General features: G+C 36.3%; 1 protein-coding gene across 1 annotated transcript; it reads right to left on the reverse strand.

The window, feature by feature from the left end:
- Positions 1-781: 781 nt before the first annotated feature.
- On the reverse strand, positions 782-1789 carry LOC107085149 (guanylin-like). The gene is made up of 3 exons (XM_015375330.1): positions 1649-1789; positions 1251-1443; positions 782-1137 (listed from the first exon to the last, which is right to left on the reverse strand). The coding sequence occupies exons 1-3, from the start codon at positions 1721-1723 to the stop codon at positions 1079-1081; spliced, it is 327 nt and encodes a 108-aa protein (XP_015230816.1). The 5' UTR covers positions 1724-1789; the 3' UTR covers positions 782-1078.
- Positions 1790-16043: the final 14254 nt, after the last annotated feature.

The raw sequence follows: 16043 nt of genomic DNA on the forward strand, positions 1-16043 counted from the left end.
AAATATGGAGAGGGAAGAAGACAGAGAAGAATGAATGACATTGATTGATTAATTTGATTAATCTTAGGAAATAGGGTTACATACCTGGATTTTGCATTTGATTTTGTTGTTTAGATATGAATAAATATGTAAAAATAGATGATAGCATCACTGTTCCTGATCCCTATTTTCATTTAGATGATATGTATTTATTTTTATCTATGAGCTGGTAATGTCCCCAGATTGGATTTCAGAAAGTTTGTCACCTTATGAAACATGCCGTCTGGAAAAGAGCAATCTTCAAAGCAGAGACAACAGGAGTAGCTTGCTCATGAGGAGTGGGCAGAAATACCTGCTGCGAGGTGCAGAAGTCTCACTCACAGTCACAGGAATTGTTTGACAGCAGTGGATGCTGCAAAAGGTTGCGTAAAAAATATAAACTTGATACCATCATTTTTTTCCCAGCCATGTTAGATGAGATTATTTTTTAAATCATTCTGTTGAAGCACAGCTGAAAAGCAATGTCTGACTTTTATTTGTTCATTTTCATAGAATTTTTTATTTGTTACTGCTTTTATTCAGATTCATGTTATTTCTTTGAACCTTGTAGTATTTAGTTTTTATTAAAATGAGGGGTAGACATTTAAACAGAATTTCTACCGACATTTTCTGAGAAGAAACACAATGTGCTCCAGGTCACTGAGAGAAAGCTTTTTATTGAAAATAATAATAATACAAAAAAGCGAAAAAAGATAACATCTCCTTAAATATGTAAAGCAAAATAAGAGAAATGTAACATCCAATGTGAAATCCAATATAAACTCCGGAAGAGCTGTCAGTTGAATAGTAAAAATAAGGTCAATACGTTAGACAGTAACAGTTTTTGAAACATTCCTCGGTCTGATTAATATCTTTGGTGGCCATTTTTTGATCTAATAGTTATTTAAAAACACATTAAGTACCCATCAGGGCTGAGTCAGGTAATCAGGGAAAAAGCCTTTGGCTCATAAATTCAGGGAAACAATAATTAGGTTGTAAAGGGGATGGGAGGAAAAAAAGATCAGCTTAAAGCAAGATGTATGTAGCTTGCAGTGAGAGTTTAGCAACCGGTGCAGGCTGCAAAGGCGCAGATCTCACAGACATCCATTGGGACTGCAGCTGAAATAGAGACATAAAACAGACAAATGTCAGCTCAGTCACATTGTTAAAACAATTTCATATTAATAACTTGCAATCTCTTGTTAACAGCGTTAAGGTTAGAATCAGCTTACCGAGTCTGACCAGAGATGAAGACCCTCCGGTCTGCTTGCAGAGGGCCAGCAGCTCCTGGGGGAGCATGGGCTCAGCGCAGAGGGACATGGGGCTTGCCCTGAATCTTGGGTTCACTTGCCCTGTCATGGCTCTGCTCTCCGACAGCTCTTGAAGCCTCTTGACGGCTTCCAGGGAGAAACTCAGTCCATTTTCCTGAAGAAAGAAACAAAGTTTGTTCTTAGTAATGGCTATTTAAAACACAAAGCATAGAAAAAATGTATAAAAATATTTTTTTTCCATTAGAAGCCACATCCTGTATAGATAGATGAAGCTTCGTTTCTCTGTGCATGTCATCAAAATGCAGCTTGGCATTGTTATCGTGTACAGTCATGTAGAAATCTCACAGAGAATCACTTACTTCAACCTGTACGGCCTCAGAGGTCAAGCCAAGAGCCAGGACAAGGAGAGCAACAGTGGCAAGGGTAGCCTTCATGGTGGTAGTTGGCAGCGGTTAGTTTTGCAGCTTCTTTGGTCCACTGGTTTTTCTCAGCAGATGCTCAGCTCAGTGTGTCTGGTTTCTATCGCTCCACAGACCTCCTTTTAAACCCTTAAGCCCAGGAAACCAGTGGTCATGTGACCACAGTTGCTACAAACAGGAGCAAAGTTTTTCTCATGGTTAATGAATGCTGATTGAGTTTTACGAGGTTGTAAAGAGAAATTCATAAATCCAACTTTGACATCATCTGTCTGATTATTTTTATGGATCTGGGGCTCAGGGGTTTGCTGTGCCTGGAGCTGATTTCACCTGTTGTGGGTTAAACAGTTACCAAGATCTTCATGCATGACGACAGAGACACACCAAGGCATTGTTAAAAGGTTTGGCTACACACACCTTATTATCAAGCTTTGCTTAAGATATAAAAAATTTCTGCCATGCCTAAATTATAAACAGTAGAACAGGTGATAAAAAGAAAACTGCTGACCTAAAACATTCTAGATTTTGGACAAACATACTCTGTTTTAAATAATAGAGCTAAGCAGTCTATTTAATATATATCCTGGTCTATATTGGATACTTTAACAGTTCTATTTTGCAGTTTGTCAAGAAAAAAGATTGAAATTACCTCTGTCACTCCTTTTGTTCAAAAAGACACTTGCTTTCGTGAATTATTTCCCCTTCTTTTCAGCCACATTTGGATTAATATTTTATAAAGAAACAAAAAAAGAAAGGGGAAAAAAAAACAGTTCACTATCTGAACCCTTCTGTGGGATTTTAGGCATGCTGGATGATAAGTGCTCAGAACTGAAGCTGTGAAAGCTTTTAGGCAAAGAAAGGGGCTACATTGAATTAGGAAGGGCGCTATACATTGCATAACAAATAAATATGTTTCACTCCAGGTTGCAGCTTTGGCCTTTTAGCCAGTCAAAATTTCAACACAGCTCTGTGACCTTCCACAAATGTAACAGTGTAATTGTCAGACCTCTTAAGGACTGCAGGGGATCCACATAACAATCCCAGCGTAAGTTCTGATTTTGCTTTGGGGATGCACTAAATGCACTACCACTCACCAAGCTCTTTGAGGATTTGGCACGCCATCTACACATATGGGAGGTTTTTAACGAGCTCACGAGGCCCAATTTTTCACACACAGCATGAAGGAGCCATTAGTCTAACTAGTGGTTGTGGTACTGGGCATCTTCAATACATCTTTTTTTTTATCCAGCTTTAATGATTAGCCATTTTATGGTGTGTGAGGAGGAAATAAAGGTAATAGCATTTTAAAAAAATAATGATGCTAGTTTATAAAGCATAGCACATTTGTATGGTAGCATTAGTGTATAAAACTTTTGGTGCTTTAGCATAAAAATTTTTTTTGAAAGCACTTTACCTTCCTTGGAAACCAAAGGATTCTTTTCTTAAAGCAAAAAAAAAAAGAGACTTTATAATGTAATTATAAATATTATCAGAACTGTGGGGAAAATATGTGTGACATAATTAAACTTGGCAACAGGATTTATGCCTTTCCTGTTTTCTTACTTAAGCAAAGCTCTCAGTAAATCTAACGTAAAAAGACTGGTCTTTTTTGACAGGCCTTGATGATAAATTTTCATTGTCCAAAACATTATTACTTGTATCTTGTTATGTCTATAAATGTGCAGTGTTTTAATGGTCCTACCTGACATGAACCTCCATCTATAATCTTTAAATCAGTTTTAATTATTTTTTAGTTACATTTTCTCTCTATATTTGTCATTATTTTGTGAAGAATTAGCTTATATTCACTTACGACTTCAATAGACTTTCTAGTACCACCGAGCCCCATTGACCTCAGTCTTTGTGGCACATGTCAAACAACATGCCAGAAACATTCATAATGTTTCACTTCATAATAATATAAGAATAACATCATATAGTCAAAGACTCATTGTTAACTGCACAGCCATGAATTGAAAATCAGGTTACCGTACACCACATTTTTAAAATCTTTTATGCTGCTATAGGCTTAGACAGCTGGAGGACATAGGGACCACTTTTCATCATTCCACTTCATTCTATCTCTATTCTCTCATTAGCAGTATTTATTAGTTATCTAGCATTATGCTTTTCCTCATCATTTTATCTTTAGCATCTGCTCTGTTCCTGTTTGGCTGTGACACCATCCTGAAGAGAAATATCAGCTGTGCAGCTGCTATCAACATCTTATTTTATAGATGTTGTAGCTTGGTCTGTTTTTTAGTGTAGTCCTGTTATTTTTTTATGTGACTAACTGTATGTGCTCTCTTTCATCCTCTGACATGGGAGCTGGCTCGGAGCTTGTCTGCCAGGCTGTGTGTTTCTTGGACGGGGCTGCCTGTGGAGCTGGTTGACAATTACCTTTTATATCTCTGCTTCTTTTTCTATGTCTGCTTCTGTCCACTTGAACCCCAGTTGCCTAAGCAGATGGCTGCTCACACTGAGCCTGGGTCTGCTGGAGTTTTCTTCCTGTTTAAATTGAGTTTTCCTTTCCACTGTCGCTAAAAGCATGCTTGATGTAAAGGATTGCATGAGAATACTATGAACTAATATGACTGTATGATCTGTCTGAATCATCTCAGTAAAGTGCCTTGAGATGACGTGTTGTAAATCGGTGCTAAATACGTAAATAAAGTGAATTGAATTTACTGTATTAAAATCAAATGGAGGCCAGTGTACTTCATGAAGCCTAGCCTTCAACTGAAGAAACTAAATTACCTGCCTCATCATCAGAGGCTCTCCTGCCTCTGATGCAAACCTATTAGCTTTTAACCGCAATTCAACAAAGCCCAATCAGCATCCAGGGTCCATTTTAAAGGGTCTTCAAATCCATGATTCCACCTGATTTTAACTCAGATGACCCAGATTCATTCCACCTCCATCCCCTTCTCCACCATTGTAGCTAAGCTCCATCTGGCTTTCCCAAGGTGCTTCTTCAACCTCATCCCTATAAGAGTGTAATTCCTCCCGGACACTTACTGCATTCCCCATCACATTCAGTTGAGCCTGGTTCTGCTAGAGGTTTCTTCCGAAGGGGGAGTTTTTCCTCTCCACTGTCGCTTCATGCTTGCTCATCATGGACAGGTTCATGCAAACTGTGTTTATGCAAGCTGGACATCTATTTTCTGGGTCCCGAGTGAAGCACTAGTTTCAGCTCATACAGTCTACTTGTTCTCACCAAATCAGCTCAAGCACACCGTCTTGCCAACCAACAGTCTATGGACTGAACCAACTTCATCCATTTCCACTCCATCACCAGTTTCAGGCCTCGAGGGAACAATAGGTGTTCTCATACACCTGCTTATGCATATTGAAGTACATTTCAGCCATAATGTTTCCTGTCGAGGTCTGAGTGCCAAAGTCCTGAAATAATTGTATCAATAAAATTCTTCTAATTGTCTCTTTTTTGACTTTTTCAGATTAAACTGGCCTCCAGTAAGTACACTTAAGAAAAGTTTGTGATGGTTTATGAAATGGAAATATCTAGATAATGGATCATTTCACAACACTTTGAATACACGGTCTCATAAAAAATAAAAAGAAGTCATGAAGAACATTGTGGACTTCCATATCTAGTTCATCCTTGCATTCAATATCCAGCTGCCTGGAGGTGGTAATGTTTAAACAACTGTATGCAAGAATAAACAAAGAACACAAGCTCTGTAACACAGAAATTGGGCAGGTGTAAGTGTGTAATGTGTGTATCAGAAAATATAAAAAAAACTTGTAAAGATGCTGAGTGAAACTATTACAAAAGGTTTATTAACCACAGGGAAACGAGCTCTGTACTGACATTATGCTCAGTATAGGGACATCAGAAGATTGCATTTCAGTAAAGCCGAAATTGATCTAAACAATAGAGGAAAGCGACCCTCAAGGACTAAAGTTTAACAGCCCATCACTTAGAAATTAATCTTTGGATAAATATTCCGTTGTGTGTTGAAACTACAATTTGAAAGCCCATAATGACCATAATGACCATGATAATATCTAGACGATAAAGGGCAAAGCTAGCAAGCCTGAAAATGACATCCCAACTTCCAAATGGGGGAGATGCAGCATCATTTTTAGATGACATATTCAGGAAATTAAAAACAACCCAACCTTATTTGTAAATATAGGTCAAAGCTTTTGAAAGAATTTCCAAAGCATTCGTCTTTCTGAAGAAGTGAGCCCAGTAGTAAGCGCTGCCATCTGTAACACAAGACATTTCTCTGATCTGAAGAAGGTTACAATTTCTGTCAAAACCTGTTGTCATGCCTCATAGTTATTTAACATATATACATTAGAAGGTGTTATTTAAAGTGTTTGCTATGAGTGATCTCTTCTCAGGAAAGAATCGTGGAGAGAAAGCTTAATGTAAACACAGCTCTCCATTGCAGGTTAGCAGGCAATTCTATCAGGTGGTCTGAATTAGGAGAAATTAGTTACTTTAGTGATCCTAACTCACCATAAAAAGAAAAAGTTCAGTATAGTTTAATGTAAGCTGCTTAAGACAGAGTATTTTTTGATGTTTTGTACAGTTTATGTAGACATCTTGCTTTAACTGTTTGCAATTTTTTTTTTATCTTACTCTAATGTCTCTCTAGGGAAAAGCTTTCAGTTGTAGGTATTTGTGTAGAAACAATTCTGAGGTCTCATAAATCCTATTGTCAGGTTTAACCAGTTATGTCTGACGGTGAAGAAATATGAATAGAAACTTTAAAAACTTTATAAACCTTTAAACACCTCATATATACTAACTACATTTATGACAAAGTTGACACCATTGATGTAAGAGCTTTCTATGAAACCTCATCCTTGTTTTATTTACAGCCACACTCATCAAGATGACTTTTTATCTTTAGTTGCCTACATCTGTCTCACAACTTTATAGGAAGTGCGTTTTTAACTACTCTGGATTTACGCATTTTGTTGCCACTCATTCAACTTTATTGTCCTCTATGATATGCAAATCCATTCACTGCAAAAAATGGGCTCTCACTCTCCAGTGGACAGTGTTTTTTGTCTGTTTTTTTGTAATTCAGTTTTACTGACAACAGATAGGAGTCTTATGCTTGAACAATACGATATGACCTTTTTTTTTTTCATAAGAACGCCTTTCATCTAGTATTATGTATTCATAATGAGGTACCATCTATTAATAATATGTTGCAGGGCAGATTTGAAAAAGACCGTCATGTTAGCGTTACCTGAACTTTCCAAGATACACTAGCATCTAATATGGCGACATATGTGAACTATGATGAAAAATATAGAGTAATAGGGCTTTGCTTGTTAGACTCATGGATTTAACCAAATGGTTGGCTATGTAAAAAATATACAGATATGAATCATAATAAACATGTTTTCTGATCAAACTTCCAAAAGTCCATCCATCTTCTTGTATTGTTATCATTCTCAAATAGTCCAGAGAAAATTACTGTAGCTTTCTTCCATCCATCTTCTCCAGCTTATTCTGCAAGGGTCACTTTGGTGCCTAACTCCAGCAATCTATGAGTGAGAGGTGGGCTACACCCTAAACAGGTCACCAGTCTGTCGTAGGGCAACACAGAGACAAACAACAAAGCACAAACACTCACACACATAAACAAGGACAATATAGAGACATAGATTAACCAAACAGTCATGCTTTTGGACTGTGGGAGAGAGCCACAGTACCCGGAAAGAAACCACGCATGCAAACTCAACGAAGAGCCTTCTTGCTGCAAGCCAATATTGCTACAGACTTGTGCCACTGTGCAGTACTTAAACATGACACACAACAGACAGGGTGAGTCTTATATGATTACTAATGAAAACATAGTTTTGCCTACGTCTTCCTTTAAAGGCTGAGTTAGTCATCACAGTTGCAAAGAGTGTTTCATACCCCATCTTGAGGTTGGAGGGTGTGGTTTTTGAGACTGGGATTGCTACGTTAATCAATAATCACAGACAATCAGACTACCAGACTGCCAAGGAATCAAAAGGTCTGTCTAGAGGAAGTGTGTGGGCAGTGTAGACGTGCTCTACAGCACAGAGATGTCTATTAGGGTGACACTAAATAATTTAGATTTTATGAATAATTAAAGAAATTTAAGGATGCAATGTGATGTGAAGTATTGGGCTTTACATGATGTGACATTTGGCTTCCTCCTTTTGGTCAAATTTTACCCTGAGCTGTTTCCACAGTCTTTGCGTTCACAAACCTAAAGCTAATTGATGTTTTGGTGCCTTTTTGTTTGCAAAACTCACTGACAAAACAAATAGATTTATTTTACTCCAAGGAGAAATAACCTGTTTGTGACCGGAAAAAGCATTATCCAAAGGCCAAGGGCAAGACTAATTGACACTGCTATATTGTAGGGAAAGGAAACCCTGAGCTTAAGTCTAAGTATTCACCACCAAAGGTCTCATATTTCTATGCTTTTGTCAAGTAAACAGTATGAGTCCTATTTGTTAAGATATTAAACATTAAATAAAAATCAGGTTTGAAATGTTAAAAAGGAGGATACTGAATAAGCTATTTTAAATCATTTTCAATGAGGCCTTTTCTTTTCAGTTCTACCTAACATTATTGGACAGTGCACTCACACTCACCTTCAATAATAGGTAGATGATGTTTGCAGTTCAGCCAATTTTTTTGATAACAGGGAAATTTACTGTAGTAAATATAAAAATTTGCTGCATGCTATTATGGCCTCTATTATATCTAATTAAAATCACACAACAACAAAATATCAGGCAAAATGTGGATAAACACTTGATATGGTGCATCTGCTTTTAAGCACAAAACATCTTTAGTGAGTTGTGGTAGTTTGTTGTTGTGATACTTGCTCAGCATTGCTTTAGGGTTAATATTTTGCATTACCATAGAGGAATATTTTCTTCTTCAAAAGTTAAAAACACAGACGAGGGATGGATAGTTTGACAGATGTGTAGACTGTCACTTAGGGAAGATCAAATTAGTCTATTTATTATCTGCTTTTAGAGAATACCTAAATATCAAATTTTTTTGCTGATGAAGATTCTCAGTCATCCAGGTCATAGTCATTCAAAATAATTTTTTTTGTGATAAAAAAAAAAAAAAAATGCATCATCGAAAAAAGAAACAAATGTTTTTAGCAGGTGGAGAATTTTTTTTTTTTTTGTTCCTTAAAAGATTTAGTTAAATTATGAAATGGTATTTATTACTAGGGTATTTCTTTATATTAACAAAGATTTTGTTTCTAAATATAACCGAGTTTATTCTGAAAAGAAAAAGAAAAACTCATAAGTCTGTTGTGTTGTGGAAGGCACAGCTTTAAAACACTCTGAATTAAAGATCTTGTATGAGACTTTAGGACCCCACATACTGGTCACGCCAGCATGTTCCAGCCTTCATGGTTGAGTGTTTATTTCTCAAATCAAAGGTTAGTAAAGCACCTTGCCCTATTTCTTGTTCCACTGTACACCTGTCAGTAAGTGGGAGAGGGTAGCTGAGAGGCTGTATGTCCTTGTGATGGGCTGCTCTGAGCAATGTGCTGCTGCCACTTTTGTAATCCATAGCCTGAATACCTGAAATAGGTCGGTTGCTTTTTGAGACACAGATCTGTCATCTAAAATACGTGCCTTTCAAATCTTCACTGTAAAGTACAGTTTCTTTTGTATAGGCTGTGAGTTATTGATTAGGTCTCTTTCTTTTTTTGAAATGGTATCAAAGTCTGCTCTTCCAGGTGTTTATAGCTAAGGAAATGGCAGCCATAAACAATTAATCTAAATCATTAAGGACTAATGCATCTTATCTGATATTCCACTGCCATATGTTAATCTATTTTCACATTGCCAAGGAAATATCTGGTTCCACTTTCTACAATTCAATTGAATTCACTTTATTTCTATATTGCCAATTCACAACACGTCATCTCAAGTCACTTTCCAGTTCACCAGATCATACAGTCAAATTGATTCAAAGTTTTCTATCTAAGGAAAACCAGTTGATTGCAACGACTCATTGACTCGAAGCAATCCCAACATTTGATGGTGCAGTTGTACATGACTGCGGTATTTTCATAAAGATAAGACAATGAAGGTATAATGTTTTACTTTTCTTCTAAAATTAAGCAAAACTCATCTTTTGTTTGCTGTGCTATAATATAGATATTAGAAGACAATTGTAACATAATAAGAAACAGATCCTTTGTTCTTTAACATTGAGTTTTATAAGATCAATTAAATAAAGTTTTAGACTAATGGGTTTACTGAACATCAAGCAAGCAATCGAGTCTTTGGTGAGTGATACAGCATGATTGAGGATTCATGAATTTGTCATAAGTGGCCTGTCCCTATCTGAGTGTTAGGGTTTGTAAATCAGACTGTAAATGATATATCTAAAGCTTTGAAGCCTCTCTAAATTACTTGTTACATCACAGCTCGGCCAATAAAAGGATAACAAACCACAGAGTGAAAGGCCAACACTCTTGAGAGACAAAAAAAAAAAGCTCTTTGTAAATTGAAAGAAGAGCAAAACAAGGAACATGATGCTGGTGTTAGAATTAATAAAAGATAAGGAGAATAATAGCTGATAGCATTATGATTAAGAAAAACCTTGAGTCAATGCGTGGACTCACTTAGCTTACAAAACATTATTCATACATTTTATTTGTTTTCCCCTATAGAAAAATTAAACCATTACAGGTGATATGAAGGATAAAGGTTTAAATAAACTCCATGGAACCTTAAAATGATATTACAAATCATCATAGTGACTAAGGGTACATCTTTTCTTAAATCAAGTGGAGGAATACATCTACAGTAAAAAGAGTAACAATTTAATCCTGAACCAACTTAATAATTACTATTAAAAACTGTCAGTGTTTTGGTTGAGGTTCAGGACATGTATGCAGAGGCAGAGAGGCTCAGGTGATTTCTTGGAGTTTAATGGGGAAAAAACAGTAAACAAAGGCAGGAATCCAAAAATCCAACTAATAATGTAAATCAAACCAGAACTATGGAGACATCTGGGGAAACCAAGCACAAGGAGCCAGGGAGAGACAAGGTGGGTAGACAACTGCATGAGAAGACAGCAAAGACAAGGAACCAACAAAGTGTGACAGCAAAGGGAGAGTATATGTAGCTGACTGAGACAAAGGCAGGGTTAACGACCGAATAAGGAGCAGGTGTGAGTGGAGACAACGAGGAAGCCAAGGGGAAAGGAACACACTCAAGAGGGCAAAAGAGAAATCTGAGAACTAACAGAAATCTAGAAACTACAACAAAATAGGAATTAAACCAATAAAACTAGAATACAAGGAGCAAAGTAAAGCACAAGAGACCAAAGACCATGAAAAAAACATAATTTTTTGTAATCATTATAGTTAAAGTTATAAATACATTCATCTGTGGACTCATTTTAATTGTATTTGATTATATCAATTAATTAGGCCATCATCTTGGGTGATTTTCCTTTCAGTAAATTAATTAGAAATATGTTTGACATTTCCAATGCTTATTTCACCCACTATAAATAAATACATGGAATCAAAAGCTGTTGATCATTTTATATATATATATATATATATATATATATATATATAGTCTTTGATAGATCATTTTGATCATTTTGATAGTTCAGGATGCAGCTTTTTTTGGGCATAATGTGTCACAGTGCGGTGGAGGTTTGACAGGACCCAAATGCAGACACTACAACTTAAAGTCGTCTCTTGAAGATTTATTTACAAAAGGGTAACAGAAGCAAAAATCCAAAAACATAAATCCTCTGAAACCACAAAAATACAAAACCAGGAATACTAACAACAAGGGGGCAAAGAAATGACAACAAACCAGCAAAGAATGACTGAACAGGAGGAGAATATATTAGAGAGAGAAACAAAGACCAGGCTAATTAGCAGATTGGGAGCAGGTGTGAACAAAGGCAAGAAGGGAGCTGGGGAAAAGGAGACTGACACAAGAGGGTAAACAAGAGTTATCCAAGAACTCAAATACAATAAAAAATAACTAGAAAACAAAAATGGAATAAGACCAATGAAAAATCAAAGATAAAACTTGAACAGAACCAAATAATGTTTATTATTATTATTATTATTATTATTATTATTATTATGGATTAATATCTGAGAGCAAAAATAAAAATAATGTAAAAGTTTTCTTAAATTTCTGCTTCTGATTATCATCTTTCCTGCTCGTTTAAGTGCAGTCTACTTTTAATTTTGCTGCAACAGCACTAAGCATCTCATTTTCAAAGTATATTTCCTTTAAGCTCTTTGCTCCTGTGTTTTTTTTTTTTTTTTCTCTTCACAGTGTTTCGATTTTGGTTGTACCTGCACCAAAATTAGATCAGTCTAACTAGGAACTAATTCCGCATCAAATTCCCTGATGAGTTTAACGGTTTAATTAAGGTTTTTAATCTCTTTCATCATTTCAATCTTCAACTCTCTTGCTGTGTGTTGAGATCAGCACATGACTTCAAATTAATGAAGACTGATCTGTGACTGTGATCACTGATTGTGATTTGTGAGTAATATCTCATTTCAGAATCTAATTTCCACTGTGAATACTCGATCTTCCTTTGATTAAACCAAAACCGCCTTTTCTTGTTTTTCAGAATAGAATTCCACTTTTTTATCATTACATTGTCACAAGTACAAACCAACGAAATTCACTCTCTGCATTTAACCCATCCTTTGGGGAGCAGTGGGCTGCCATTGTGTGGAACCCGGGGAGCAATGTCGGGTTAAGGGTCTTGCTCAGGGACCCAGGGTGGCAATTTGTGGGAGTGGGGCTTGAACTCAGAACCTCTGAGATCCTAGCGCAATACCCTAATCATAAGGTCACCACTCCCCTTAATGTATCCAGATGCTATATAACAATTTTCTATCATTATATTTATGTATTTTAGCCTCAGCGTTCATGTACTCGATAAACTTTAACAAAGAGCAGTTATTCTGTTTTTTCCAGGCGGTGTAAAAGTCGTATTTTCTATTTATATCTGCCAGACTTAAAGTGTAATTTAACAATGGATTCTTTGAACTGAGCACGCCGATCCAGTTGATGTCTTTCGCACACCAAAACAAAAATATAAGTGTTAGCTGAGGTGAAACACATATAATGTTGTATAATCTGATATGTACACAAACACGGCTCTTACTACTTTACAACTTTTCCCAGTTGTAGATCTCCCTAACAATCCATCATCCATATCGCTGATGCTTAAAGGTTACTGCATATCAGATTCATTGCTAATGATGGCTCTCACATTTTAGTTTATTAGACAAACATGACAAGACAAATATTGGCCCTTTAACAAAGACCATAAACTGACATGGACGTCTGGAGTGTTTAAGGGAGAAAGGATTTAGGGGAGAGTGAGGTTTATTTTATACTGACGTATTCCTTACCAATAAATCTTAAACATTTGTTTGATCCACAGCCTGAACGTCACATGTGTGTCTGTTTTATCCTTTCATTGCTGTTCCCATCGTTTCAGTTTGCCTTTATTTCACAGTAAACTAAACTCACTTCATTGCTGCATCAAATTTCACACACTATGAAAACTATTTTGAAAATATAAATAAACAGATATAATTTAGAAAAACTAATCAAAAAGCAGAAATGTGGGATAATCTAAATGGTCTTGATTTGTAGGGCTACTAATAATACTTAACAAAAAATAATTCATAAGAAAACAACCAAGATTTTTTCCCTGATACAAGGAAGCAATCTTGATTGTTTTCTTATTGATTGCAAAAAAAAAGCTTTGAAATTATGCTTGCTTTGAGATTAAATGCTTTCAGCTGCTTTCGGAATTCTACATTAATAAAAAAAAGGTTTACCAGTCTGTACTTAGCACCAAACAATAAGATAAATTATTATCTGAGTGAGTAACTTATTATCTAGCTGCACTGATTGGAAGCCCTCAGCTCAAGTGCAGCAGCACGTGCACCATGGTCATAAGGATGCAAAAACTGCACTATTTCACTGCTTGAGAATTTGTTTATGTGACCCATATGTGTACATGTGTTCTGGGCTAGCTCTAAGACATGATAAAAGGGGCCATATACAGCCATTCCCAGAAAGACTTTACTTGGAAACCCACCAACATAACGTAAATCGTATTATTCACCAGTTTATGATCAAATAAATAAAGCAGCTACCACAGCCACTTATAAGAGGGCTACATCTATTGAATAACTGTAGAATTAATTAGCTGCAGCTGAAGATTGATATATTTTTAAAAAAAGTTTGCAATCTTTGTTGATGGTTCAGTTACATATTGATTATTTTCATGAATTTATGACCCCCCAGTTATCATAAGGTGCAAAAGTCATCCCAGTAGACTGCAGCTGGTTAATTTTATATATATAAGTAAACCGTTCATCAAGACATACTGAACAACAACAACAACAACTTTAGCTAAAAGGAACAGGGTAATTTTAATTGGAAACTTAAACTACGACTTTGAGGTAAAAGATAAATGTGGAAACAAAGGGAAAATCTTCCTAAATCAACATAAGTCACTTGTTTTTTTAAATTCTATTGTAATCTACTGTTTGTGATGGGGCCAAAAACCATGTTTCCATAACTTTCTTATATTTACATTTAATGTATTTCACTAGAAGAGCTCGAATGAAACAACAGAATTTCAGTCAACTAGATTTTATGCTTCCTATCTGTGTTTTTAATAAAAAAAAAATTGAGTAAATACGCTAAAGAGGAGATGGAAACACAATTGTTAAAGATAAGGAATGTTTACCACACATGACTGATCACTGATTGCACCACGTTTGGTGGAGGGAGTGTTATGGTGGGGGGTTGTTTTTTCAGGAGCTGTGCTTGGCTGCTTACTTTCAGTGAAGGGAAATCTGAATGCTTCAACAAACCACGATATTGTGGAAAATTCTATGGTCCCAACTTTGTGGGAACAGCTTGGAGCTGCCTATTCCTCTACCAACATGACTGTGCACCATAGCACAAAGAAAGGCCCAAAGAGACATAGATGGCAGAGTCTGGGGTGGATGAACTTCAATGGCCTGCACAGAGTCCTGGCCTAAATCCGATAATAGAGCTTTGGAATTAATTAGAGCGAAGAATGACAGCCAGGCCTTCTTGTTCACCATTAGCGTGTGACCTCACAAATGTGCTTCCGGAAGAAAGGTAAAAAGTTCCCATAAACTTAGAAGAGTTGAAGCTATTCTTGACCAACACATTAAATCCCTATGGATCATGGATGGGATGTCATTTAAACTCACATCTGAATCAATGCAGGTGAAAAACTTTTGGCAGATTAGTGTGTATAAAAACCTCGGTCCATAGTGATCTGTGGCCTGTAAAAAAGTCAACATATGGTGACCTTACACTTTACGTTGGATAGTTAAAGGTAAAGTTGAGGATTTTTATGAAGACCCGCCCTTTCCACTTAAAAAAAAAAAAAAAAAAAATCACATGCACAGCCCTGTACCCGCACGTGAGAGGGAACGTCTATTAAATGATTCCGAGAGCATGCACGAGCCAGTTTCTCTTGTCTTGTGCAGGCTCTGTTTAAAAGTTGCTATTTGCATCGCTCATACAAGCATACTTTCCAAAGGAAGATTTGCAATTGTATCACTATGTCAAACTCCCCATCGCAAAGTGAAAATGGGGACGAGAACGTAGGACAGCCTTACCTAAACATATCAGCTGAATGATCGACAATTAGGAGGACCATTTAATTTGATGATCCACCCGGAGGAACAACATCCTCCACTATACATTTAACTCACTCCAATGTTTGAAAAGCCGACTAATTTGCTTTTTCATTTTATTTTGATACTTTAAAAGTTTGCTCAAAATTCACATGAGAACATTTCTTATGTCCTTACCTTAGAAGACAAATTTATTCACTATCCTGTTTTGACGTGTTTAGAAAGTAGATTCTGCACGACTAAAGAGAGCGAGAGAGAAAGAGGGAATCAGCATCATACATTTTAGCATTTCCTTTGACTCTGGTTTGTTTGGATACAAAAATCAAGTAGTTTTATTATTTGGAAAAGTCTACCAAAACATGCTAAATCATGTCCCATCCTGAACAAAGAAAATATTTAGAAAATCAGTTTCCTCTTGTTAGGATTTTTTTTCCATGCAGACACATCTTAGCAAAACATTTCAAAATGCAAAATGTTCAAAATGCTGCTATCCAATTTATCAAGCCATACATTATCTTGAAGAGAACTTCAAAAATAGATCAGACTAGGTTTTAGATTAACTCAAAAGACTTCTAGACTAGATTATATCATAGGATGCAGACTGTAGGACCCTGGTTGGACCTAAGTTCCTATAAAGAAGG

The sequence above is a fragment of the Cyprinodon variegatus genome, unplaced genomic scaffold (assembly GCF_000732505.1).
Source record: "Cyprinodon variegatus isolate N-32 unplaced genomic scaffold, C_variegatus-1.0 Scaffold117, whole genome shotgun sequence".
In the NCBI taxonomy this organism is placed as follows: Eukaryota; Metazoa; Chordata; class Actinopteri; order Cyprinodontiformes; family Cyprinodontidae; genus Cyprinodon; species Cyprinodon variegatus.

What these genes read in the sequence shown, in the direction of transcription:
- LOC107085149 (XM_015375330.1), bottom strand. Translation starts at nt 1,723, where the DNA reads ATGAAGGCTACCCTTGCCACTGTTGCTCTCCTTGTCCTGGCTCTTGGC. An exon ending in CTGAGGCCGTACAGGTTGAA is followed by an intron (nt 1,444 to 1,648) that starts GTAAGTGATTCT and finishes TTCTTTCTTCAG; the next exon opens with GAAAATGGACTGAGTTTCTC. An exon ending in TTCATCTCTGGTCAGACTCG is followed by an intron (nt 1,138 to 1,250) that starts GTAAGCTGATTC and finishes TCTCTATTTCAG; the next exon opens with CTGCAGTCCCAATGGATGTC.